The sequence below is a fragment of the Nelumbo nucifera genome, chromosome 8 (assembly GCF_055504915.1).
Source record: "Nelumbo nucifera cultivar China Antique chromosome 8, China Antique-T2T, whole genome shotgun sequence".
NCBI classification, from domain to species: Eukaryota; Viridiplantae; Streptophyta; class Magnoliopsida; order Proteales; family Nelumbonaceae; genus Nelumbo; species Nelumbo nucifera.
The window spans coordinates 31,644,488-31,666,547 of record NC_142656.1 but is presented as its reverse complement, the minus strand read 5'-3'; the positions used below and the strand labels follow the sequence as shown (position 1 = coordinate 31,666,547).

Below are 22,060 nucleotides of genomic sequence, written 5' to 3'. Positions count from 1 at the left end.
TTATATAAATAATATAATATATATATTATATTATATTTTTTAATTTTTTTGAAAATCAAATAAAAGATTTCAATTTATTCGGCGCCTAGTCGCCTACCAATTTATTAGTTGCAGACTTTCAGCCTTAATGTTAAAATTTCAATTTTTTTTGAAATTTGAACCTTTTCAATTAAAAGTTCGGCAGTCTGCCTTTGCCAATGTGCCAGACTATCAATTTTCTTTTGTTTTTTCCCCATACTACCAATTCTTTTGTCTCATTTAATTTTTCTCTTTTTCCCTCTCACTCTCTCAATTTTCTCACTTTCTCTTCTCTCCGTTTTCTCTTCTTCATCAACTCAGTTCTTACTCCACAATCTAGACGGCCGTGCGGCCCATGCCAACCACCAGCACGACAGCACCAAGCGGCAACGCCGATCGTGGCCTCGCTGGAAAACAAGCACCAACAATCCAACCAGTCCGGCAAGCAAGCACCAACGCCGTCTCTCTCACTCTTTAAGTTCTCTCTTCTCTCTTTCTCACCTCTCCTCTCAGTGTCTCCGCCAGGCGCCAGCCGTGCCACCTCTTAGGCTCTCATTCAGGTGACATTCGATGGCAACCACCGGCACCAACCAGTTCGGCACCAACAATAACCAATGGCACCAACAACCACTGATAGTTTTAGTTTTTTTTTTTAATGTGTATAAAAAACCAAAAAACCAAACCACAGTTAACCGGTCTATTGATTAACCGATTGCATCGATTCAATTTCAGTTTGGATATTTAAAAAACCGATCAAATCAATTCAATTTAAAAAAATACCCCACAGTTCGATTAACTAAACCGTAAACACCCGTAGTATTTATAGATATCATATCACTCTTTAAAAACCCATTAAAATTCGGTTAAAAACTCCCATGCTTTGCATGGGTCGCTACTAATTAAAGACTAAAGTGACTATTAAATTAAACAGAACAGCAACTTACAAACTTAAATATTTAATACTAGTTTGATATATGAATTTTGACAGTTTAACATGACTTAAGGAATGAAAGCTACATATCCCCAAAAGGCTACACGCGTTCCCTGCATTTTTGTATTTTCTTTTGGCTCAGAACAGTGAAAAAGGAACAAGAAAGAGGTCAGGAGCTGAGTTGAAGGAACCTCAAAGCCATGGGATGCTTGGCTTCGGAGAGGTGGTCAGGTTTTAGGACCTCAACGATCTCACCATTCACAAGAAGGCATACCACATCAGCTATCCTCTGGATCTGTTTGACACTGTGGGAAACCATCACCGTCGTCATGCTGCGAGCTTTCTTCAACTTAACAATCGCATCCTCTATGTTTTGTGTCGATATCGGGTCTAGAGCACTTGTTGGCTCATCCAATAGCAACACCTTGTAAAACAAAATTAGCAGGTGTCATGACTCTTTACACCACAATAGAGAGAGAAATGGTATTGGCACTGAGTTGAGATTTTGAGATGCACATCTCCGCTCCACAATGCCTCACAGCACATCCCCACTCTGTATCAGAGTGGGAACATCTCCTGATGATGTACCAGAAGCGATGATGTCTTCATCGGGAGATGCTCTCAATACAAGGCGAATATGTGCTGTGGGGCAGAGATGTGAACTCTGAGATTTTCTGCCAATAAAATATGTTTCAACCCTCTACCAACTTGATCTAACACCATACATCTATGAAACGTGCGGTGTAAGATCTTGTTGGTAGAGGGTTGGAATGTGTTTTATTGGCAGGTGATCCTGCAGATTCATTCATACTATAGAGTGTGGGCATTTCAAGTAGAAATGTTGCCTAGACAGTGCCATGTAGGCGAGTTCAGATCTGCGCCCCACAATGTCCCACAGTACATCCCTGCCATGTATTGGGAACATCTCCCAATGATGACATCATCATTTCTGATAAATCATCGGGAGATGTTCCCAATACATAGTGGAGATGTGATGAGAGACGTTGTGAGACACAGATGTGAACTCCATGTAGACATTTTTTTTACTTCCATTTAACACTGGATGAAACGACACACATCTCCTACGAAATAGGATTCAAAGATAAACAGTAGTACTCATTTTCAAGGTGAAACAGTTTCTAAAGTCAAAATGCTTGATTTGAAACAACAATTGTACCGAATAGCACCATAGGCCATTGTAGAACCGCTTAAGGCCGTTTCTGCATTGAAGGTGCCTACTGGCTCAGTTGGTAGGCATATAATCCGAATCGAATGTATGAATAATGCATTTGAGTTTGAGTCCGATCGGAATTTTGGGATTTCGGATTTCATCGAACTCCAATAGACTTACTCTAGGCCCAATATAAAGCTCTCTTGTTCAAAAGCCCAATTATATAATACCAAATACACAAGCTTGTTATAAAACAAGACTTAAAATTCAATGAAAATGAAAAAAAGGCTTATATATGTACAGCGGGTTGGATGGGGGTATTTGGGCATTGGGACTTGCTCCCCAAGATGGAAAAAGAAAGAGAGTCAGAAAAGCAATCGTTACCACTGATTTGAGGCAGTAGTATTAATGATAGTTTCCATATCTCTTCCCACAAGAACTCTACCCACAAAACACCACAACCGTGAATAGGAAATAAGAGGTGGAAACAGTAACATATGATGATGGGAGATTCCTCAAACTGGGAGAAGACAAAGTAAGCATCATCAGATATGACTTGACATATGAAATGGCATATTGGCTTGAAATGCCTAATCAGCATATTCCTCTATCAAACACCTAATCAGCATCATTTCTTTTCACTTTGCTACTTATTTGTTTTTGTTTTGGTGACTGTGCTACGTATACGTACTTCCATTCAGTGCAGTGTAATTAATCAGCATATCCCATATACCCATATGTGTGAGACAATTAGGGCACCTGTCACATACTCAATCCAAGTGCACAACTGCAGTGCAGTGCAAAATAGTGCAGAAGATCCAGAAGTCATTTACATGACTTTTGAAATACCTAATTAGCATCACCCCCTAATCAGCAGTGAATTCGGACCTGCTCCTCATACAGATCTCACAATATCACATCTCACTGTATACTGACAATATTTTTCATGACTAAAAACTACTTGATGTACAACCGATACATGCTGGGGTGAGTGTGAGGAGCATTCTGTGAGGAGGAAATATATTAGCAATAGGGATATTCATCAGTTTTTGAATTCTAAACTGATACTACCGGTTGACTAGTTTCAATTCTTCGGCTTTCGGTTTTTATATTTATAATATATATATTATAAATATACGTAATATTTTATATATACATAAAGCATATATATTTGTATATAATATATAAATAATATATTTTAATATAAACAATACATACATATATATATATATATATTTCAAAAAATGACCCAGAACTGGAACCATTCTGGCCACTGGTTTCCAGATCGATGGTTTAACCATTTGATCGAACAAAAAATTTAAAAAATAATTAAAATAAAATAGCCAAAAATCATTGAACAGGTCGAACGGCTCAACGGTTCAACCGTCCGGGTCAATGAATCGTTGACTGATTCAACGATTTTTGTGCAAAGACTAAGTTTGGAGTAAAACAAAACCAGTTGCCTAAACGGTTCCCAGGCCAAACAGTCCGACGTCAAATCATTGAGTCGGATCGAATTAAAGAACTTCAAGTACATTGAGCTTGGGTTAGGGTTCGGGCCCATTCAAAATTTAGCAAATGCTCAATCCAACCTAGCCCAAGTATAACAAATAAAGAAAATTTAGCAAATGCACCCCTAATATCAGTAAGACCATAAATTCAAGAAAAGATGAAATCAGTTTAGTGAATATACCTTTGGGTCATTGGCAAGGGTCCTTGCAAGTGCCACTCGCTGAGCTTGGCCCACTGATAACTCGCCACCAGCTTTTGTGGCAAAGGAGGAATCAAGATCGGCAAGGTTGAGCAGCTTGGATACCTCTGTGTCACTGAGCTTCTTACCTCTCAACTGTGGCCCGTACCGAATGTTGTCCGCAACCGTGCCTGAAGCCACACAATGACACAATGCTTAATTTGTTTATCATATGTTGAAACATAGAACATGTAATTCAAGCAATTGTTCCGTCCCTTTGGCAAGAGATAAACTTCTATACGAAAAGATATCTTTGGCTATTTGATAATAATTTAAGTGGCTGAATTAAATTGTTCATGTTTTGGTAAGTTATTTATTTGGGTAAGTGTTTTTTAGTAAAGATTTGTCTGGATAATTGTATATTTGCATTTATTCATATTCTTTTATTTCTCGTATAAATAAGATAATGATCATTTTAGTCATAAAAATCTTTTATTAAAAGGGGTATTTTTGTTCCATTCAAGTATTGACAGCTTTCCCTCCAGGTGAGAAAGTTATTTATCCACCTAGGAGATACTTAGGAAAATAAACTTTCCTTGATCCCCACATAAATCTGAATAAAAAACATGGGTTTCTTGGTTAATGAGAATCAAAATACCATTGACCAACTTTCCCCTCACTCAAAATCCAAAAATAGAATGTCCCCTTAGTGTTTTAGTGAATAAAGTCTTCTTTGGACAAGATATTTTGCTTTTAAGATTTGGGCTGTGCAAAATGAGATTGGTTAAAAAAAGTGTTTTAATCATTTGGTAAAAATTGCTTTTAAAAATCCAACAATCTAGAGATAAAACACTTTTACACCCCAAAGCACTAGTTTAAAATCAGGGCTTTGTGCTTTTGGGCTTTAAAAGCACAAATCCTGAAGTTTGTCCAAACACAACCCAAGTTATGAAGTCATTCAATCCACCTACATTGGATTAAAAGACAGTGTTGCGGGGTGATTTAGAGCCTGTTTGGGAGGATTTATCTTTGCTTCAGATGCTTTGAAAAGGGTCAGAAACTACTAGAAGAGGCTGTGTAAGTAGCTGTACAATGATCAAAATCTGGCTTTTGAAGTGGATACCACCTCTTAAAGCCAAAAAGCAAAAAGCCAGAGGACGAAAGCACTCCCAAAGAGGCACTAAAAATCAAGGCAACCCCAAATTCACCAGATTTCCAATCCTCTGTAACAGACTAACAGGTACAGGAGAAATTTCACACGTACAGAGTAGGATGGTGCTTAGTTAAGTAATGAATGATGAAGGGTGCAGTTGTAATTCGAAAAAGCTGTGTCTAGAGCTATGGGGCCCATTACATGCTCTAGGGCCCATATGTTGGCATGAGATCCACAATAGGGACAAAAATAAGTTTACTGTATTCACCTCTATATTATTACATGGTAGAAAAAAAAAATATTTTTTCTTTTAACTCTTAAGAAGCTCAAATATATTGCAAGAACCAGACATCCAGACTCATTCAAATTTCAGAACTTTGTCCATTTTAGACCCAAAATCTGAAATGTCAATTTTCAAAAAAGATTTTAGAAATTTGAATGACTTTTAATAATTATTCTCTCTTATAATTTTAATACTTTCTTATTTTTATTATCTATTTTTATTTGTTTTATAAATATGTCAATATATTGGACTAATGCCCAATTTGCATTTTAATAAGTTATTTATCCGGGTAAATGCACTTATCCAGGTAATTGTTTCCTACGAAAGATTTACCCGAATAAGTTCATTTATCCATGTTCATTTATTTCCCATGTAAATAAGGCAATGACCATTTATCCATAAAAATTTATTATTACAAGGGGTATTTTTGTCCTTTTCAAATTTTGGAAACTTTCCCCCAAAGTGGGAAAGTTATTTATCCACCTAGGAGATGGGTATCACTTATTCAGATAAATTCAACACAGGAAAATAAAATTTTTTCATCTCCACATAAATCTGAAAAAAAAAAATGAAGTTTCCCCCTTTCAAAATCCAGAAAAAGAACCCCTCTTAAATGTATAATCAAATCTCAAAAATTTTGAGTTTTAATTTAAGACCTAGATTCTCTGAATATGCAATATGTGAAGTGTGATATAGGCCACAAACAAAGACTACGGTCAGAGGCGGAGCCAGCACATGGAAAAAAAAAAGAAGTATGGGCCCTAGGCCAATACCCTCCCATCCCAATTGTTACTTGTCAGATATCCCTGTCAGTCATTTGGCTTCCTATTTGCAGAATTAGTCACGTGGCACGTGCATTGTGCAGAGATAGTGATGGGTTTAACAGACGAGGAGTAGGTGAAATTGGAAAGATATGGGTATAATTGAAAAGATAGATAGAAAGAGAGAGGGAGAGAAAAAGAGGTTTAAAGTATCCATGCGATATGGTTTAGTATCGGGGATATAGTGTCGTATCTTTTGAGTTCTAAAATACCCATTTATATTTTTGGGAACCCTTTTTTTAATAAAATAATATATATAAAAACATTTTAAAAAACTAAAAAAAAAATATAAAAGTGCATGGTTTTCGATGCACTGAAGTATATTGATACTTTGAACCTTGGCCCTAGGCCAATACCCTCCCATTCAATTATTACCTGTCAAAGAGAGAGAAGGGTTTTAACTGCAGAGGATTGGCACTCAAGCACTGTAGACAATGGACAATGGACTTCTGTATGTGCATATGGGCTGGTTAGATTTGGTTTAAGATCTGCCAATTTGCTCATATATATATAATGGAACCACTATTCTCTCAGGGTGGTAGGTAGTAAATAGCTCAATCATCCAGACCAAGTGGGTCAATTTGTCATATCATAAATCATAAAGATTTTCTTTATTTGTAATGCAACTTTATTTATACTAATATAATTGCATGGGAGTGTAAACGAAAAGAATGCAAATAATGGTTTAATTAATTTTTTTTTTTTGGTCCTTTAGGTCTTATTTTACTTCATTTATACTGAAATCAAATAAAATAAGGAAAATTTTGAAACAAAAATAAATCAGAGTTTGTACCAAATCATTTGCACTGCAACCAAATACAGCCATGGTGAAAAATATAAAAATAAATAAAATACTAAAAAAGTAGAGAACTTTTATGAAGAAGGTAGGCATGTTTTTAATATTACATATTAAATAAAAAATTAGATAAATGAGATAATTTTGTTATTAATGTTAGAAATGGCTATTAGGAAGGATGTAAACACTTAGAGTGCTGAAATGCACTCGGAACCCTGACCACCCTGACCAGGTCAGTAACGGGTTGCAAACATTGCTTGGGCTGCATTTGGCATTCCTTATTTTAAGGATTTATTTCTTTTTTTTGCTATTAAAATAATTTTATGAATATTAATTTTTTAACTTTAAAAAAGAAATAAATCATTAATATAGGTTACATTTGGCATTCCTTATTTTAAGGACTTATCTTCTTTTACAGTCCCTATGAAATCATAGATTGTGTTTTTAACTGCAAAAAGGAGGTAATTCTTAAAATAAGGAATGCCAAATGCAACCTTAGTCACAACGACCAAATGGATGAATGGTGTTTAGATTATAAAATCCCATATTATTTTTCTTTGAGATGATGAATTCAATGAAATGGTCTTTTTCTCAGCGTTCTGAAATTTAGAATGTTTTTAATTTCTGAGCCCGTTTTCAAAAAAAAAAAAAAAAGCCCACTTCACCTATATTATGGGCTTTTCTCTACAGTAGTGTTCGTGTTTTGTTTGGTTATGGACAAGTCACAACAGAATCAACGTGTGATGTGCTTTCTGTCTCTATGACCAAGAAAAATTCTCAATCAGACAACACAGTTAATTGATGTAAGCACAGTATGATGGTTATATGGTGTGTGTTACAACACAATAGTATCTTTGCTCAATGATGGCTATAAGTTAATTGATGTAAGCACGGTATGATGGTAACTAGTGAAAGTACTATGAAAATCCAAATCTCATGAAAAGCAAAACTTTTGAGAGTATGGCATTTAGCCGTACAAGGGAAATGTCTCCCATGTATGTTAAATTCAAAGGAAGAGATGTTTCTAATGTGCAGCTGGAAATTCTAATGTGCATTTAGAGTGTGTAGAGTTTTTGTTTTTTAGGAAATTCTACCACAATAATTAAATAAATAAATACACATGAAAAGATCAATTTCTTTTGCATTGTCTAGTCCAAAGGATTGTTATTTTTAAAAGAAAAGGAAAAAATATACACATACCACCCTTTTTTTCAAAAAAAGGAACCAAACACCACCTAAGTTATAATTGGCTTGATCATAGGAACGACAATTTCTAACCTATTCGGTGGGTACCTACCTCGATGAGGCGGGCTTTTTTCTTTTATTGAATGACAGGTTTTGGGGCAGGGGTGTACAGGTTTTGGGATTCTACAAACCATAAAGGTACGGGTAGGGCATGGTCTTAGGCTAAATCTGATCCTCCCCAACACATATTGTTGGAAAGCATATAAACTTTATATATTAGTTGTTGAATTTGATAATATTTTGAATTTTATGTGTAGAAGAATTGATAGTTTGTATTTATTATGTCCTAATCAAATAATTTGAAGGTTTTTTTTTGTGTTATTTTACTTATTCATTGCTTATATATAACAAGAAGTACTAGGAAATTAGATGAGGATTCTAAACCCAACATACCCCCTACCCTTGAATGCAGGGAGGATAGGGTTAGGGAGGGTTTTGTATTTTCATGTGCGGAGAGGATTTAGATTCTCATAATCCAATCCACTACGGGTTATGAGGTGGATATGGATTGAGAGGTTTAAGGAGGCAAGTAGTATCTAATCCATTGTAACTAGTTATTCATCTCTTTGTCTTTATCCATCTAACTAGTTTAAAGTAAAAAAAATACATTGGAAGTGTTTAGTTGCATACCAAAGAGGTTTTCTTTAGGTTAACTTCAACTAGTTACTAGATAAGAGATACCTATATATGCTCCCTCCTCTTCACTCTTAGCCCCATAAGCCTATTACCACATTGTAAAGGCTCAAATTGGAAGGAGTACAAATACAAATATGTACAGTACAAATAAATACAAAATAATACAAAATATAAGGCTTTGCATTCTACATATTTATATTCGTACTCCTTCCAAACTGATCCCAAAGGGACCATTCAACCTAAAGGCTTATACTGTTAGGCGAGATCCCTGAATAGGTTTTTAGTTTCTAGCATACCCCCTCACTCAAAAGCCCATTAGGCTTGAAGAGTGGAAAAGCACAGGCCCATTCATACTTTGTGATAAAATTTGATTAATTATAATGAGGGAGGCTAGATCAAATGCTAGACCACTTGGTCAAGCATTCAACCTTGATTAGCTGTTAGGTGAGGTCCTCAATGGGTTTTATTCTCTAACAACTTTTCCTTATTCTAACCAAAGCTCGAAGGTGCAAACTGAGTTTTTAACTACAAAAAGACCCTCATAATTCTTTCCTTGATTAGCTCAATATATTTTATCCTAAAGTTTCTCTTCTAAATTATTTTTAACTCTTTTATTAGTCCAATAAATTCTTTAATTAATCTAATAAATTTCACTTTGAAAAGGTGGACCTTTTATTTTCTAACCCGCCATTGATAATGTTGGTAGACGTAATTCGTAAAATTTCAAGTTTCTTAAGAGAATGCCTAAAGAACGGAACAATGGCGCTTGCACTAAAGAGAACATCAAAGCCACAGAGGAGACGCCAAATCCAAGAATCAACCAGAAGTCAAAGTTGGCGTAGAACGCTTTGTGGAGGCATCATCTTGGTAATGCAATTGCAACGTTAACATTTTTGAATCTGGACCACAATGCAGCAAGTACACGTATAGCCTATCAATCTTTAGGTAAGGCTTTTCTTTTTTCATCTTTATAATTGTTGAGAATGGTCTTTGAATATATCAAACACTTTTCCAGCAATAACATCTGGTTGCTTTACTGTGAAAATCATTCAGGTTGTGCTAAAGAGTTTAAAAACTGACCTGGACAATGAACCGTTTTAGCCACCGTTTTTGAGTCAGTGGTTCAACTGTCTTAGTCGAATGGGTCAAAATGGTCAAGGTAACTTTTGCATCGTGGCCATTGAATTGGAATTTACAAAAAAAAAAAAAAAAACAAAACTGTAGAGATTCTTTAAATTTTTAATTTTCTGTTGATATTTTTCTATTAATTACAATTAATATTTTTATAATTAATTAACAAAAAATAATTGTAATTAACAATTGTTTTGTTTTAATTTTCTATTAATATTTTTATTTTATTATTTTCCCATGTATGGGTCAGTATGACTTTGTTACATAAGGGAATAGGAAGGTAGTAATAGTAATGATGGTAAAAATGATAATTACTAAAAAATAATAATAAAATTACTTTAAAAAGGTAAAAAATACTAAAATAATAAAAAATAATCAAAATAAAGATTTTCATCTTGCATTTTTAGGACCATAAACCATCTATAAGGATGTATATATAAAAAACCATGCATCTCCTGCTAGCTAGTAAGTCCTTAAAATAAGGAATGTCAAATGCAGCCTTAACCTTTTAAGGTTTCTCAAGCCAAAGGGTTATTACTAAAATGACCTTAACAACATGCATAATTAAACTTAAACTATTATCCATGTAGTTTAGTTTTCCTTGCGATCAAGTTTTATGGGTGATTACTGGGCACACCAAGGGCATCCACTGGACAAAGCACCCTTTACATTGGGTAGTTGTTAACCTTTAGGCTGTGTTTGGTTTGAAGGAAAAAGTAGGAAAATGAAGGAAAAGATAGGGAATTTACAAATCTTGTATAGGGTTCCCTGCCTTTCCCTTCCTTTCCCTACCTTTTCCTTTAAACCAAACATAGCCTTAGTCTCTAAGGTTCGGGTTTATCGAGATTGGTCAATAAAAGAGCTTATTGTATACATCTCAAGCTTATGATTTACAACAAATCCTAGACAAAGACGTAACACAATGACAACTTCTTGAACTTTAGTCTTGTTTTTCTTCTTCTTTCAGCTTAAGGTAGCCGAGGTTAGACTAGCTCTGGCTCTTAAGTATTATAGTTAATCTTCTTTTGAAAGCCAAAGGGACAAATTTTTGCACCAAGAGAATGAATCTGTGAAGGATTCTAAGGTTCTGAACAATAAGGAGTTGATCACCCAAAATGATGAGTCAACTACCTTACACAGCTGAGGCATGTAATAAATTTACACTTTACATGAATCGACTATTTATTCTAATGACACAGCCACCTTTAATAGCTGAGGCATGAAATATGATTTCACATGAGTTAACTACTCAAAATGATGAGTCAACTACCTTACACAGCTGAGGCATGTATTAAATTTACACTTTACATGAGTTGACTACTTATTCTAATGAGACAGCCACCTTTAATAGCTGAGGCATGAAATATGATTTCACATGAGTTAACTACTCAAAATGATGAGTCAACTACACTTCATAGCTAGGAATTGGGACCAAGTTATGAGTTGTCTAAGAATTAATCGACTGCTAAAGAAAAAAGATTTCACCCTACAACCAGTAATCCACTAACAAAGTTTATCAATCGACTACTAGCCACGAAAGTGTCATCGTTTAAATGCTAAGGCTCAGTTTGGAAGGAATATAAATACAAATATGTATGGTGTAAATACATACAAAATACAAAAGGTTTTGCACTCAACAAATTTATATTTATACTTTTCCAAACTGAGCCTAAACGTCTAGTTGATTCTTTTGGTAAGCCTTCTATTCGTTGAGGCTATGTTCTGAACATTGCAAAGAATGGGCTTGAATCCAACCCAATGGCTCTTTAATTGTCATAAGGTCTTAATTTCCATAAAATGATGTTTGAGGGATGGAGAATAACAAAGAACTTGATTTGCATTATATCTGCTATACTGATAGCATTATCTAAGAGAAAGAGTACTTTGATGCTTAAATCAGTTTATGTAAGAAAAACTAAGTAGCCTTTAAGGCTTATATGTTTCTCATAGTGATTTGAGAACCTCTTCATGTGTTGAGATTATTAGTGTTGTTTTCTCTTGCTATTGATATTGGTTTGCTTATATTTGTTTACATCTTTCTAGCTAGAGGCTTTCATTATATATGTCTTTATTGTAATCTCTATTGTGAAAAAAAGTGTTTAAGGTGAAGAACACCAAAGTTGGTAGTGGTAACACTAAAAAGTCTATCCAAGTATAGCAACCTTCCAAAAGCCATGTTGGGTTGTATTGGTCTAGCTGACACCATTAAGCTTTATCTAGTTTGTGGTAGTGGAAAATCTTAACAAGGGTCTTGAGTAGAGGATGTAGGTTGGGGTTTGTCAAACTTCTCTAAAATTCTTTGTGTTCTTTGTCTTTTCTTGGATCTTTACTGTTTTGGTTATTATTATTTTTTCGATTGCATTTTATTTTTGTTGCATTCACAAGCACACAATAGCCTTCAAATCATTGACATTAGGGGTGAACAAATGGGTAGGTTTTACCCAAAACCGAACGGAACCAACCTCAAACCAGCCTTGAACCGACCCTACCCAACCTATTACAGGATAAGGCCTGGTTCCAAATTCTTGGAACCAACCCTCACCCAGGCCGGTTCCAAGGTCTAAGGGTTTACCCTATTCGAGCCGGCCTGATGAACTGACCTTGGTGAAACCGACCTTGATGGAACCTACCTTGGAACTGGACTTTCCTTGAAATATACCCCATAATATTTTTGCGGATGTTAAGATTTGAACCCAAGCATTCATGATTACAAAGGCCATGGTCTCAGACCATTGAGTTACTTAAGTGATTTGAACATTTGTTTTCATTTTAATATTTGAATGTGTACTGTAAGTAGTTTAAAAGGTAATACTTACAAAATTTAAATTTAATTTATAAGTTTTTAACCATATAATGATAATATACATATTAAGTTATCCAATTTAATCAATAAAGATAATACAAGTTTTAAACTATAAAAAATCAAGATTTTAAGGCTGCATTTGGAAATGATGTAAATATGTATGTCGGTTCGGTTTTGTCGGCATTTGGAAGGAGTGTAAATCAAGATTAACGTAAAACTCCACTCTGATTTGGATTTGTTGGTGTTTGGATGGAGTGGAGTTTTACGTTGTAAATTGATGCAAAACCTCATCAAAAGTAAAGTTTTACATCGATTATCGATATAAATACTACACTGATAAAATCGATGTAAAACTCCAAGCTTTTTGAATTCACTCTTTTCGAAGTTAACAGTCACTTTTTTATGGTTCGGTGCAAAGCATCATCGATGTGCTTTTACACCGATGAGGTTTTACATCGATTCCAAATGCAGCCTAAAGAACATGCTCCTTTTTGTGAAGGGGAAGAGTAAAGAAAGTACAAGTTCCATGAGTAGACCTGGGAAGAGACCTCAGAACCACCAAGGCCAGAACCAATTCTAAAGTCAAACTTCACAGGATAGGTTCTAGTTCCAAAAACCTGGAAAAGACCTCTATAGGGTAGGTTCCAGCTTTTTCCATGGAACCAAACCAAACCAGCCCATGCTCACCCTTAATTGACATTGCATACATTTTCCAACTACCCAATTCACCCCCCACTTGGGTGGGCTACTTGGGACAATAAGTCGTATCAAAATAGGTTCACCTTGAATTAGTTTAATGGCTAGGTGCTAGCATGGTCACCTAAGCCCTTACATAGAAGGGAAATCCATCTCCAAACCTCCATTCTTTAATGGTGTTGACTACAACTATTGGAAAACCAAGATGAGAGTTAGGGCTGTTCACTGGTCGGGTTTGGGTCGGTTTCGGTTTTCACCCATGAAAATTGAAACCGAATTGAATCATCGGTTTATGATTTTTTATAACCCGAAACCAACCAATGCTGAAGAAAACCCGACCGACTCGAGTTGGGTCAGTCCGGGTTGGTCGGTTTGGTCAGGTTGGATCTTCTTATGAACAGCCCTAATGAGAGTTTATCTCATCTCCTTAGAGTATGATCTCTGTAGAATAGTAGAGAAAGGGCCCTTTAAGCCCATGAAAAAAGGTAGGAGAAAGGTTTGTAAATAAGGATCCCTCTAAATAGTCTAACGAAGAAAAGAAGAAAGTCTCCCTAAATGTTAGGGCCATGAACTATCTCTACTATGCCCTAGACAAAAATTAATTTAATAGGATTTCATGGTGCGAGACAACCAAGAAATCTAGAGATCATAAGAAACTACCAATGAAATAACTAATCTAGCGAAAGAGTCCAAGATTAGCATGCTAGTGCATGCATATGAACTATTTAAAATGAAGCCACATGAATTAATCACTGACATGTTTACTCATTTTATAGATATCACCTATACAAGGTTCAAAATATCGATACACCTAATACGTCGGTAGGAGCGTACCGGGCGAATCGATGTTTTTTTTTTATACTTTTTTTTTCTGAAACCGGTTCAAGGGGCTGGTTTAGGGCTCCTCCACCCCTTGAACCGGTCAAACCCCCGATACACCCACTATAGGGGCATATCGAAGGGGTCTCGGAACGATACGTATCAACCGATATAGGCCGATACATGTCGATACTTTGAACCTTGTACCTATGAACTCAAGAGTCTTGGGAAAACCTATCCTAAGAAAGAAAATTTGAAAAAGATATTAAGGTCTCTTAAAAGGAGTGAGAGATAAAAGTTATAGCCATCTAGGAATCTAGAAATCTAAGCACCATATAGATGAATGAGCTGATTGGTTCTCTTCTTACTCATTAGATTGGAATGAAAGAAAGAGAAAAAGAAGAGGGCTACATCATAAAGAAGAACATTTCTCTCAATAGCATCACTAAAAAAAGAGGAGGAATACATCACTGAAGAAAAAGAAACTGCCGTAATTTTTAAAGCTTTTGAAGAATAGGAAAGGCATTGCTAGGAAACCTCTATAAGAGTCCATATTCTTTGAATGCAAGAAGGAAGGGAACATCAGGTCAAAATGCCCTATGTTAAAGAGAAGATTTAGAGGGAAGAAAAAGCCAATGAAGGCCACATGGGATGATATAAGCTCATGTGATGAAGAAGAATCCGATGTTAAACAAGCTAACTTCTGTCTATTAGCAGATGATGAGGATGAGGTAATTAAGTCAAGACTCTACTTGTAATTTTATCAAGGAAAAATTGTTAGATACTTTAGAAGAATTTTATGAAGAAATCAAGAGGCAAAGTCTAAAAAACGAAGAGCTTAGGAAAGTAGTGAAGAAAAATATTATACAAGCTAGTAATTTGAAGGGTCATATTAACACTCTTCCTCACTCTCAAGATTAACAAATGAGAATAAGGAAATAAGAGAGGAAAATGAAAGGCTAAATAATATTGTCCAAAACTTGAGGACAGAAAGAAGATCTTTTGAAGATCACTAGTAGAAATAAAAGCCCTACCAAATTATAGGAAAATAAAAAAATGATAAATAAAAAGAGTGGAGTAGGTTACAAATATACTTACAACAATAGATCTCATAAAAGAAAGTTAGTGAAAGCCTTAAATTATGATCGAGCTAAACATCTTTATAAATTTTGTTGTAGACATGGTCATATAACTTATCACTGTTATCATAGAAGAGATCCAGAGGATCCAACTATTAAATGGGTTTAAAACGATAGACTAACCATCAGGCCCATTGGCTTTTTGGTAAGTTACTTACCCGGGTAAATGCAATTACCTGGGTAAGTTTTTCCTGGGAAACACTTACCCAAGTAAGTGTATTTACCCATGTTCTTTTGTTTCTCAGGCAAATAAGGCAATGGCCATTTTAACCATAGAAATTCATTATTAAAAGGGACATTTTTGTCCCATTTAAGTGTTGGCAAGTTTCTCCCTATGTGGGAAAGTTATTTACCCACCTAGGAGATGAGTATCACTTTTCTGGGTATGTGATACTCAGGAAAGTAAACTTTCCTGGTCCCCACATAAAGCTGAAAAAAAAACATGGGATTCTTGGTCAATTGGAACCAAAATCCCATTGATCAACTTTCTCCCCTCTCCGAATCCAAAAAAAAGAATGCCCCCTAAAGGATCCAACTATTATATGTTGAATAGTGAGAGTTACTTAAGTAGGATCTGCTAAAAAATAATCGGCTATCACATGTAGTCGACTATTGAAAACAAGTATTCAACTACCACTAAGGAAGTAGTGACTACTAGAAGCTATTAGTCGGATACTAATTTGAGGATTAGGGGGATATTTGATAAAAAATTTAACACATATGAATAGTTTCTCGCACATCACAAGTGAATAAGAACCTCAACAACCACTCCAAACACCTCAACTTGATCATCCAATTCAATGGAATTCATCCTAAGCAAAAGAAAAAAACAAAAGTGAAGACTCAAGAAGTCGACCAAATGCATTGTTCTTGAATCAAGATGTAGAAGAGAGATACCAAGATTTGATTTCAAAAAGAAAATACTTGGAAGAAAGCATTAGATTTTGAGATTTTAAAGTTAGAAGGATTTAATATTGAGACTTCGGATGGAATAGGTTGCTTAGATTTAAGAAACCCATCTACAACACATTAGTTAGGTATTTCTTTGCTAATCTTTCCTTTGATCCAAAAGAAAACAAAGACCATGAGGGTTATGCACATAGTAGTGGTTAAAGTAATTTTTCCAAAACAAGGATCTCTCAATCATATCTCTGGCATGGAGTTACTATTGCTATATTGTATTAAGACCGCTAGGCCTATCAACCTACCCGATGCCATTATGTGTCGCATGTCAGAAGTTGCTATGAGTAGGAGTGATCATTCTTGGCCCGGCCTAGCTTCTAAAATTCCGTGCCTGGGCCCAGGGTTTTGTGTACAAGCCCAGCCTGGCCCAGGCCCACATCAAACCCAAAAAATTCCAGGTCGGGCTTGGACCCAACACTTCAAGCCCAGCCTAGGCTTGGCCCGGCATTTTGACACATGTGTGAACACTTAAACCAACTCAAGTATATGAATTGCCCTCCAAACACAGCCTAAAGGCCTTCAATTTTATTGCCTAAGCAATGTGGGACATGGAAAAACATTCAATGGTAACATTCACTATTTAGTGTTGCTCCAAGTCCCACATTGTTTAAGAATGACACCCATGCCTTTTTCTTCTGCATAGGCCTAAAGCTTGGCCAAGCCCTATTTAACTTGGGTTTGTGCCATATTTTCTTGCATGTATTACATGCTATTTAACTAAAACAAAAAAAAAATTAAATAGTTAAATTCTTATTATTGAATGTCATAGGCCCAAGCTCACTTCTCATTAGGCCTGGAAAGCTCATAAGCTTGGTCCGCCTGTATAGGGTTGGGCTTGGGCAGTTGGGCTTGCAATCTAGGCCTGGGGTGTGGGCCGGGCTGGGCCTGGCCCTAGGTTAAAACCCTTATCATTGGTGCTAAACCCAGCCTGGCCCGACCCATGATCACCCCTAACTATAAGTAGTACAAGCTTTCTATCCTATGGAATAATCTTAGCCGAACTATTCACCTTGCTTAGGGTTAATATGAAAAGTGAAGCTTGGGGTTAATATGAAAAGTGAATCGAAAGTGGGTATTGAAAACTGCAAAATCATCAACACATGAACCCTTAAAAATATGAATTTGCATAAGATAAAGGAGGGAATCTAGGTCAAGACAAAAGGTAAAAGCATGGTTTTTAAAATCGAACCGGTGACTGAACTGGTCAGGGGTCTGGTTACCAGTTCGAACAGTCTGACCGTTCGATCCGAACAGTCGGTTTGTTCTGACAAAAAATAAAAAGATTAAAAAAAATTGAAAAACGGTTACAACCATTCGAACGAATAACCGACCGGTTCAACGGTTCACTGACCAAAATCAATGATTTTGGGGAAAAAAGCAATTTTGGGGGAAAATAGAGATGACCAGTTCCCGATTTTTTTTGTCCGACCGTCCGGTCCAATCTGGTTTTGAAACCATGGGTAAAAGTAAGGGTGCTAAAGAAAAAGAGGAAAATGGCAATCCCACATGCGTGGAAGAGCATGATAACCTATTCGAGGACCTCACTGATTTCTGGGGAGACCATATGTCATTCTTTTCGGATGCTTTAAGTGTCCCTCGCAACAAAGGAGTTTAATGGATTGATTGTAATAATTTCTTACTCACCTGTTTGTAACTTTTGGTATTTGTGCTTTTACTCATGATTTTAACTTTTTATAATGGCTATAGGTGGAAGTTTAAGCCAAGCCAAACCTTGGATCCTTTTGAAGCAGTGTATGGCAGTTTGGGAACCTCTATCTTTTGCAAAAGCTCAGCATTTGTTTTCAATGACAAGAGTTTGGATTCTAACTTTTAATGGATGGGTGTAATGGAGATTCAGAGGGCATCAGCTGACATTTTTTTGGTGGGGCCAGATCTGTTTTCCATAAAGTGCTCCTCACACCGACCTCGCAACATGTTCCAGTCATACAGTAGGAATATCTCCTGTATTTAAGGCTGTTTTGGTTGCAATATAAATAAATTTGTATTGATGCAAAACCATGGCAATGCAAAGGATTTGAGTGTAAATTCTGACCCAATTTTATTTTAAATTTTAGTTTATTTTATTTTATTACAGTACAAATGAAGTAAATTAAGACATAAAGTAGAATAAAGTAAAAGTCTAAAATAAAATTAAACAATAACTTGCATTTTTTACATTTGCACTCCTACGCATTTATACTAATGCAAATAAATTTTCACTGCAATCAAACACAGCCTTTCCAATACAAGATGGGATGTGGCTGTGATGTCAGTGTGAGGAGAAGATCCCAATTCTTTTCTGGTTTAAGTTGATAAAATAATTGTTAATTTAACTCAAAACTTCAGAGTTCAGACTTCAGTTATCCTAACAGCATGTACTCACATTGTAGCTCAAGGCAAGGAGTTTAGAGTAAGAGTTTATAGTTAGGTCAATCTGGTGGGATACCCCAAGATGGTTGGAACCTTTCATTTGTATTTATTAGAATTCTCTAAAAAGAAGCATAAAAATGTTCAAAATACCCATGCAGTTACTAGTGAGACTAGTTTCTATAGAAAGAATGATACAAATTTTATGAAAAAAAAAAGGAATTTAAAATTGTAGCTTTACCTTTGAGCAGTTGGTATGAACAACAAATTTGAAAAATAAATCAATCTCATAAAAGAGATCAGAAGGGTTTCGGGTAGCAATTCATATATATAAAAAACCTTGGAACATAAACATTTTAACCAAAGCAACTGTATAGTTATTTTAGACATTTTGACCAAAATAACTGTATAGGTATTTTAGAATTCTAATAGAAGGGGTCTATTTACAAGTATGTCTCAGACTCTTAAGAGAGGTGATTGCAATTACCAAATTTTAGAGAAGGTTTCAAAAATTTACTCTTAAAAAAATTAGAAAAAAAAAAAACAAAGCTAAACTAATCCTGTACCGTACCATACGCTAATTAATAACTAATAAACTACTAATTACGTATCAGGAGAGCGCTATTCAGAGATGGAGATGAAACATAGAGAGAAGTAGAGAACAAACGTGCTATTTTAGAATTCTAATAGCACGCCTCACGCTGACCTCACAGCCACATCTCACCCAAACATCTCCCAAGTCCCAATGAATAATATATGTTCCCTCTGTGAGATCGGTGTGAGGCGCGCTGAGTGAAGAGCAGATTCGGACTACCAAGAAAGTGAGCGAAGACATACCATCGAATAGAACGGGAAGCTGGAAAAGCATCCCAACCTTACGGCGAAGGGTCAGTACATCAAGATCGCAGATGTCTCGGCCGTCCAGCAACACAGTTCCGGCCGGTGGCTCCCACAAGCGATTCAGAGCTCTCAGGAGCGTGGACTTGCCGCTCCCGCTCGGTCCAATGATCCCTACGATCACACCCTTTGGAATGTCAACGCTCACCCCGTTGAGTATCGGAACTCCTGTGTCCGATACCCTGGTCAGCCCCCGTACTTGAATTTTGGACTTCGTTTCGGGTTCAATGACATCAACCCCGTTCAGCATCGGAATTCTCGTCTCATCTGTGTAGACGTATTAGATTGAAAGAGAGGGAGAGAAAGGTGAGAGTGGAATTTCGATTCTAAGAAGAGATGAAAATTTGAAAAAGAATTTCAGATGGGGTTGTGAATTAACTACCTGGGGTGGTCTCCATTGATGGAGTTCGAAGTTGCAGAGAGCCTTAATTTGGAAGATTATGCACTGAGAAGAATGGAAATGGGAGAGAACTTTGATAGATAAAGGTGTTGTGGGGATGTGAGTTGTCCCTCCACCAGAAAGGCCAACTCCCGAATGTCACCGGTTTATAGAATTTCTCAGCATTCTTAACTTTATGTCATACTCAAGAAAAAAGGGAAAAACCAACATTGCTTAAAGTATTTCAAGTGGTGCTCATGGAAAAGACTAACAGGCCCTCTGCCCCTTTTCATTACGAACTAGACTAGTACAGATTATATAATATCTAAATAATGAAGCAAAATAAGATTATAATTTATTATTAATTCAATCGTTTATTGTTAATAATGAGGGTGGGGGACCCACTCTGGTTTGATAACTGGATCTTCAATAAACTCTTAAACAATGTGGGAATCTTCCTTTGACCATGTCAGGTTATGCTAAGTAGGAGTAGAAAAATAATCAAGACATGAAGGCTATTTGGATGTGGTGGAAACAGTACAAAATGACTATAGAGGTTAGGGTTTTGAGATTAGTGGCACATGACAAGACTGGGATGCTTCATTTTGGTTGCCATTCTATGCATATAGGGTTTTGAGATTAGTGTTATAACAAAATAAGTGTTTTATACTGTGGTAAAATGAGTAGCCTGAATCACGTGTGGTTGAGAAATTAAGTGGTGTTTTGTAGTGTGATTGAGAAATTAGGTGTTTTGTAGTGTGGTTGAGAAATTAGGTGGTGTTATATACTATGCTATAACAAAATAGGCGTTCTACACTATGGTAAAAAATGGGTAACCTGAACCACACTACACCACATACACATTGTGTAGGGTGTGGTGTGGTTTAGGCCACACCGCCTGTTTTGGTTTCATGTATCTCAATACACAATATGAGATATAATCTACATTTTTTATCAATGATAATAGTTTTTTTGCTTTTTTAAGAAAGATACAATTAATTTAACATGTGGTCCATTTTTAACCATGACTACGAATTAATAAAAAAATTATTGGCTGAATTGAAAATATTTTAATAATAATTTAAAAATTAAAAGGAATATGAAAATGATGTAGGCGCACATGGTCTCGCCCTATGGCGGGCCTGCACATGTTAGGCGACACGGTTTAGAGTGGACCCAATAAGGGCATGCGAGGAACAGAGCTCGGCGGGCTTTCCAGAACCAATAGCGTGGAGTCACCTAGCGGCCTCGGATGGCCGTGCTCCCCACATACAGACCACATCTAGACTGTCCGAGCTCACCTACCTCCAAGCAATATCAAGTATAAATAGGAGGTGACCCCCTCAAGGTAAGGGATTGGAACTTGAACTCAAGAACAAGCACTTGAGAACTCTTTCTCCTTCGTGGCCTCGTCTAAGTGTTCACACCTCAGGCCTCGCCCACCTTATACACCTCCTACTACTAACTTGACTGTCGGAGTCTCCACCTCGGGTACTCACCTAGGGCCTCTGATGTTCTCTTCCTTGTAGGACCGACCTACTAGTCCTCAGCCTCTCCAGACCTCGGGCCTCACCGCTCCTCGGCACCTCGGCTTGGGAGTAAATTGATAGTGTTGCCCTCAACCCATTTTGACTAGCAACAATTGGCGCCATCTGTGGGAACGTCGGGGCCACCTACCAACGCCTCGTCAACGAGGTCTTCAAGCACCAGATGGGAAGGAACGTTGAAGCCTACATGGATGATATGGTGGTGAAGAGCCTAAAAGCCAACCAACATACCTCGGACTTAGCCGAGACCTTCGACACCTTGCAGAAATTCAACATGAAGCTCAACCCAAGCAAGTGTGCCTTCAGCGTCACCTCAGGCAAGTTCTTAGACTTCGTCATCACGCAATGAGGTATAGAGGCCAACCCTAAGAAGATCCGAGCTATCTTGGATATGGCACCACCTCGGTCGATCAAGGAAACCCAAAGACTTACCGGTCGAGTGGCTGCCCTCAGTCGCTTCATGTTGAAGCCGGTTGACCGGTGCCTGCCCTTCTTCCGAACCATCAAGAAACTGAAGAACTTCTAATGGATAGAAGAGTGTCAACACGCCTTCAAAGAGTTGAAGTCCTACCTCG

The 22,060-nt window shown here is 36.7% G+C and overlaps 1 protein-coding gene across 2 annotated transcripts; it reads right to left on the bottom strand.

Moving 5' to 3' along the window:
* Nucleotides 1-958: 958 nt before the first annotated feature.
* ABCI17 (non-intrinsic ABC protein 3) lies at nucleotides 959-20,140 on the bottom strand. 2 transcript variants are annotated; one of them, XM_010267088.3, is made up of 4 exons: nucleotides 19,942-20,140; nucleotides 19,500-19,826; nucleotides 3,814-4,001; nucleotides 959-1,373 (listed from the first exon to the last, which is right to left on the bottom strand). In XM_010267088.3, exons 1-4 carry the CDS (start codon nucleotides 19,955-19,957, stop codon nucleotides 1,119-1,121), a joined length of 786 nt encoding a protein of 261 aa, XP_010265390.1. In that variant the 5' UTR covers nucleotides 19,958-20,140; the 3' UTR covers nucleotides 959-1,118. The 2 variants fall into 2 exon arrangements, with proteins under 2 accessions (XP_010265390.1, XP_010265391.1); XM_010267089.3 differs by lacking the exon at nucleotides 959-1,373 and adding an exon at nucleotides 2,299-2,640.
* Between the last annotated feature and the right edge of the window lie 1,920 nt (nucleotides 20,141-22,060).

Coding starts and splice junctions, on each gene's coding strand:
- ABCI17 (XM_010267088.3), bottom strand. Junction 4,002..19,499: donor GCTTCCCGTTCTATTCGATG/GTATGTCTTCGC, acceptor GTGTGGCTTCAG/GCACGGTTGCGGACAACATT. Junction 1,374..3,813: donor CCCTTGCCAATGACCCAAAG/GTATATTCACTA, acceptor TTGTTTTACAAG/GTGTTGCTATTGGATGAGCC.